Below are 6,021 nucleotides of genomic sequence, written 5' to 3' on the forward strand. Positions count from 1 at the left end.
GAGACCGGCGGGGTGACGTGGCGCCTCCTAATTGGCTGCAAGCGGCGGCGGACGCGTCCGGCGACGAGATGGACATGTCCGGCGGCGCGGAGGGAAATTAGGGTAGGGTTTGATCTGCGCGGATTTTCGGGGGAGGCCACATTTAAAACAATACAGAGGCTAGCCAACTCGCATGGAGAAGGCTCCGCCGATTTGAGCCTTCGTTAGCCGTTCGATTTTGGTCAACGCAGTCTTTTTTTCACTGCTGGACGTTGGATCGTGGCTGGAAAACGTTGGTGCAATTTTGACCGCGCGGTGAATTGTGGACAGGGAATGACCTGTGGGCTCGGGGCGGGATCTGATTGGCTGGGTTTCCCATTTTTGGGTGCGCGGGCAGCCTCTCCTGCCGCGCCGCGTGCGCACGTCGTGGCCTCGTGGGCGCTGTGCCATTCCCGGTTCCTGCTCACCCCTCTCGTTCGCCTGTTGGTGCAGCTGCAAGTGGGTCTACCTGCTCCTTGGTCCCACACGCCGGTCTGATGGCTGTGGCTTTTTCGTGTGAGCGTTGGCTACCGCATCGCATCGTGGGTCAAACGCGCGCTGTCCGTGTCGTGCGTTACGGGGAGCAGTTGTGCAGGGATGGGCCGATGCGTGTGTTGCCGGCTTATGCACCCGCGTCTGCCCTATAGTGCTGATGGGTGGACAGAAGTTTCTCTGGTCCCATTCGTCGGTGGCCCTGGCTGCGCCTCTCGTCGCGGTCGGGATTCGCCCGTGCGCTGCGCTCGCTCTACGGAACGTGCAAAAGGGTCAAAACCCTAGCCGCCAGCAGTTCTCGTCAAGCTCGCGCCCCCTCTGCCTCGTCTCCTCCCTGCTCCCTCCTCTCCCATGACGCCGCCCTCGAGCCCGCGCCGCCTCCACCTCGTCTCCTCCCTTCTCCCTCCTCTACAACGCTGCCGCCCTCGATGCGCCGTAAGGGACGCCGTTGACACGTCGGGGATACGCAGCGGCGGAGCTCAGCCGAGCACAGCAGAAACCCACTCCTAACCCTATTTGCTCGATTGACAAGAGCAGGGCAACGGATTGGATCGAGGGCGCCCTGGCCTCACTGCCGCTGCACCTGGATTCTCTAGCCGCTGCGTGGAGTCGCCCTGGCCACCGCGTCGAGTCACCTTCGTCGCCGCCGCGAGTCAGCTCCACTGTTGCCGCCAGGAATCCCTTCCTGACAAGGTAACATCCTCCAAATCCCTGCTCTCCATGGTCCTACTGCCCTGCTTGATGTGTGTGTGGCTTCTAACTGGAGAGGGTCTCCGCCGGTGTCGGCCTGCACCGGTGAGGTCGGGCGCGACCTGGCTTCCAGGGCGGCTTGACTACAGTCTACAGGTGACCACGTCCCTTTTCTCCCCTTCTCTCGTATGTATCTCTCTATGTTGTTTCTTATCCTTCCTCACACGAAGAAACACACAGAGCAGTAAAAAATGGGAGGATTTGGGAGCTGCTCCGTTTTGGATATGGGGGCTGCACGGGCTTGGAGCAGCAAGCCATGGCAACGAAGGTGAATAAAACACATACTTGTACTGTAAATAAGGTTTTTTCATAGTGACACCGACAAAGCTTATGCATGAGATAGCGCATCATTGAATTTTGTTATTCAGTTTTGTAGCATTTATGCCATAGCAAGGTGCAGGATAAATGCCCCTCTTGACCTATTCTATTTTGGAATAAGGTTGCGCCAGATTTTATTCAAATGAACATTGTAAAGTATGTACTGTCATGTTCTAGATACGTCGAAATTTCAGACCAAACAAGTTTCCTACTTCTCCCCTTCATGATCTCTTCATTTTTTTCTTAATATCATTTAGTTTCCATTTGTATTTTTGTGATTGGTAGATAAAAGCTTGCGCAGTTGCACTTGGCGTTTATGTTACTATATATTCAACTAATTGTACAAGAACCATCTTAACAGATCCATTATTTATCTGTCTCCCTGTACTTAAGGCCTATGTTGTAAGGTTCAGTGGTCAATTGGAGTTTTAATTTCCTAGCTGTAGCTCTAAATAAGGTTTCCTTTGTTATGCAGTATATCCATATTATAATTAGAGGAGAGGAGTTGTACTGCCTTGCACATAATGCATTTTAATTCCTTATTTCTCACATCCCGAAAGTCACATTACATCTATGAACCAGAAGAACTAGAGGTATGAAACTCCTAAGAGGAAATATTCGCCTCCCTTCCGATCTTCAGATCTCCATATTTGGTGAATGCGGTGTTTTGGTTTCGTTGGATTACTATCTCTATTTGGGGTTTAGATATGAATTGATGTTTTAGTTCGAGCGTGGATACTCGGCAGTGGTGATTTAGATATTTTTGTAGAACAGAATAGTTAACTCGGTCTATTTCTGGAGAACTGCAGTGTAGATGATATATGTATGAGCGATCGTAACACTGAAAATGCAAAATTTACAGTATGGTGTAATGATGGTCGGTGGGGTGACTTTTTTGATGGCATTGCCCAATGCAGTTTTTGGATTTCTACTGAGTGGTACTGTGTTTTGAGATTTGTTTTTTTGTGTTGCTATCTGCAGGAAAGTTCCTAGGGATTTGATTGATGGAGGCATCACTATTTGGAGCTGGATTATCCATTTTTGCAGCATCAGCAATGTTGTTTTCGTTTGGAATGGCCATTTCTCAATTTCTAAATCGGCTATACTATACTTCTTGTCAGGTTACATTATCTTGCTTGGTTTCAGTCTATATGTAGCACAGCAATAGGTGACATGGTTGGTTTGTATGTTACACTAAGGAACACCACCATAAGGAAAAGGGCATTGCACTTTGTTTATATTTGGTCTGTTCCTATTCAGTTTGCTGTAGTACTTGCTACACCATTTGAAGTTTCTTACTGTTTGCTTCTTGCTGTTTCATTGTATTCAGTTATGATATATTTTTCAACTATACAAGCACTTGGGTAAGTCAGGAAAACTGAACCAACGACAAACATTTTACTGGTGATGTTTTTTATCTGAGATGTGAAAGATGCATCTTGTCCCCTGATATATTGGCTTAATCTCTTGATTTTTTCCCTGACATGCTAATATAGAGCCAGATATGCATGATTCATCATACACATTACAGCCAATTATCCATTGGTTCTTTTATCCATAGAGGTGATTTTGTTTGGACCATTAGTCTAGGTAGTGACATTTTGATCGATAAGGCACAAGTTTATTTTCTTTTTCACTCGGGCTACACTAAAGTAAGCATCACCGTTAGTGAAAAGAAGGCATACAAATCATGAAGTCTTTGCCTTGGCTATGTGCCTCGTTTAGTTGTCACTTATTTATTTCTGGGAAGTTATTAAATTCTCATCGAGCTTTCCTTATGCTTTACATTGCTAAAGAAGAAATTTAAATACGCAATATTTTTGATATCCGAGGAGGTGAGAGGAGATGAAAAAGGGTTGTAATGTGTAAGGTTGTACTTTGGCGCGTCTCTGGCCAATGATGGCTGGATCCATCTGACGCTCTTCCAAGCAGAGCAGTGCAGATTTGCTGACTAGTACAACATCTAAACCTTGGCTACTCTAGCTTCTTTTTACATCTCTTAGTATCAACAAATAAGTTGGTTACAGTATATACTTGAAGATTGCATCAGGCACAAAATGCTTGGCTAATCAACCGGTTAATTGAGTTGTGCCTACGAAGGATCAGTAGAATAGTTGGTTTCTTCTAAAATAAATGAGGATTAGTTTGGTTGCCATGTAACGGTAAGGCCAGAATGGTGGTACTGAAAAGTGGTTCTGTAATGGTCATATGAGTTGTGGAGTTGGAACTTGATTCTTTTTAAGTTGGAGTGGCTAGGTTGTCTATATGTATTGCATTATTTTTCTACGGCGTGCTGTTCTTTCTAATGATTTTTTTAAAAGTTTAGTATTTAAGTTTACGGCATTATTCTGCGGCATACTGTTCTTTCTACAACATACTGTTAATATCTTATTCTTTTCAACATTACACGGTTAAAACCTTCTGTATAAGATCTTGCGCTTTCAACATCTGCTCATGGCGCTGTGCGTATTCTGCCATGAACTGTTTACATTAGAGAGTTGTGGTACCTTCATTTGTATGATTCCTTTTAGCTGATGTTGGTTGCTCATACTGACAAAATGTGTGTTAACAAATGATTGCAGAGCAGCAGAGAAACGTGTTTCTACGAATGTGCCAAAACTGATGGATTTAACTACAGGTATTGCACTATTATTCTACAGGTATCGTTGTATTGCATTATCCAACTGTAAGTCTGTTCTAAACTCTAAGCCCGATGTAAATGTGATGGAAGATTGGGCCATTTAATTTGAACCAAAAAGGGTGATATGCTCTCAGTTGTTTGAATCTGTCCAGACCTGAAAATTAGATATACTTTGAAAGCTTGATGTATGAGTAGGAGATAGTTGATAAAGGTGTACTCTTGTAGGAGATTATTAGTTGATTACCTGCTTCTATGTGGTGAACAAATGAGTAAGCAGTTTAGTTGATAAAGGTGTAGGCAACACAGCATTTTTGTTCCATTTTTTGGTTTGTAAGTCAAGGATGTTTAGCCTTTGTTGAATATGTTAATTGTGAAACAGTTTTGATGCAATTTTTGAACCGTTCAGTCTGTTTTGTTTGTGCAGTTCATGGTACCATATCTGCAGGCTACATCTTGTGTAGATTTGGCTACCACATTATATGATGTTGTTTCACTTTGCTCAGTCAAGGTTTCAGTAAAAAAATGAATTGAACATATTTTTGTAGACATACAAAAACGGTCTGCATTTTTTACATCACCCTGACATCCAATTCAAACTATATTTTCTGCCTAGACTGTTGCATACCTATGAGATCATGGGATAACTCAGACATGAGCCGGTGTCCAGTGTGCAGTGAGGGTGAGTAATGTGGCATCAGCCTATTGTGGACCTGTGTATTATACTCCTTCCGATCAAAATTAAGTGTCGTTGTTTTAGTTCAAAAACCACGACACTTATTTTGGATCGGAGGGAGAGCATTTAAGAGATTCCTTGCATACACATGATTCAGAAAAGTACAGTGTGGGATGCCATTATAAACTCATGAAGTCTGATCCTGGTAGTGACATGATTTACTCTGTTTGATCAAATAGGTCGAAGCCAAAGCTGTTCTTATTGAATCTCATGATGCCCCTGATGCTTGCTGCTGTAAGCAAGAAAATTGAGTACAAGTTTCAATGTCAACCTGAGTTTTCATTGTGGATGTTTGAGAGTCAACCTGAATTTTGAAAAGAACTTTTAGGATGATTAGCTATAGTACTGTGACAAATAATCAGGAAAGATAATTTTGTAGGGTGATCATTGTCTTTCATAATAATATTATAGCCGTCGGCCAAACAATGAAGGTTGCACTACAACTACTCGACTACAAGTTTTATGTGGAGTTTCTCTGTACAGCTTGCACGAACTCAGTGAGATCAGGAATCATAATTGCTCACATTTTTTTCTCCTGAAACGGATGTGTCATCCCTGCATTTTTTTTCTCGGAATCAAGGATGTTTCAAACATTGTGTGTGAGCTCACCTTCAAAATGTGGCAACAGACCATGCCCATATATGATCAAACAAACCAAACAGACACGTGTATACTGAACTGTCTTTAGAGACTTAAATTTCCATAGAATTGTTTGCTGTATTTCTCCCTCTTGTCTGCATTGTTGTGAGTGCAACTGTCTAAATCTGAAGTATTCAGTTCTTCTGTCTGCCATGACGCTCAATGTCGTAACAAATTTCAGGATCAAAGCAAAACATTTTGCTATGCATCTGAATTCCCTTTTTCAAGATGATACAAACTTACAATCAAATATTAGTACCCTAATTCCTAATGGTAAAACCTACTTCTACTGATGAAGTCAAATATTTGTAACACTTTGGTGGTTGACACTCTGCTCTTATTCAAAAATAAAATTAGTGGAAAAATGCAAATATTTTCATTGCATGCATGGTTTTAAAAGGGACTTTGTGCCATTTGACGCAACTGATCA

At 42.9% G+C, this 6,021-nt stretch overlaps 1 protein-coding gene across 22 annotated transcripts; it reads left to right on the plus strand.

Annotated features, from left to right (window-relative positions):
- Positions 1-616: 616 nt before the first annotated feature.
- LOC123045256 (uncharacterized) lies at positions 617-5,493 on the plus strand. Of its 22 annotated transcripts, XR_006421219.1 has the most exons (5): positions 661-1,528; positions 2,560-2,982; positions 4,161-4,216; positions 4,833-4,898; positions 5,132-5,493. XR_006421219.1 is itself a non-coding variant. In XM_044468241.1 (4 exons), the coding sequence occupies exons 1-4, from the start codon at positions 862-864 to the stop codon at positions 2,577-2,579; spliced, it is 501 nt and encodes a 166-aa protein (XP_044324176.1). In that variant the 5' UTR covers positions 654-861; the 3' UTR covers positions 2,580-5,493. The 22 variants fall into 22 exon arrangements, 1 of the variants encoding a protein (XP_044324176.1); XR_006421214.1 differs by having other exon boundaries at positions 641-1,203; positions 1,277-1,356; positions 1,441-1,528; positions 2,560-5,493; XR_006421206.1 differs by adding an exon at positions 2,054-2,171 and having other exon boundaries at positions 651-1,356; positions 1,441-1,528; positions 2,560-5,493.
- The last annotated feature ends 528 nt before the right edge of the window (positions 5,494-6,021 follow it).

The sequence above is a fragment of the Triticum aestivum genome, chromosome 2B (assembly GCF_018294505.1).
Source record: "Triticum aestivum cultivar Chinese Spring chromosome 2B, IWGSC CS RefSeq v2.1, whole genome shotgun sequence".
Lineage (NCBI taxonomy): Eukaryota > Viridiplantae > Streptophyta > Magnoliopsida > Poales > Poaceae > Triticum > Triticum aestivum.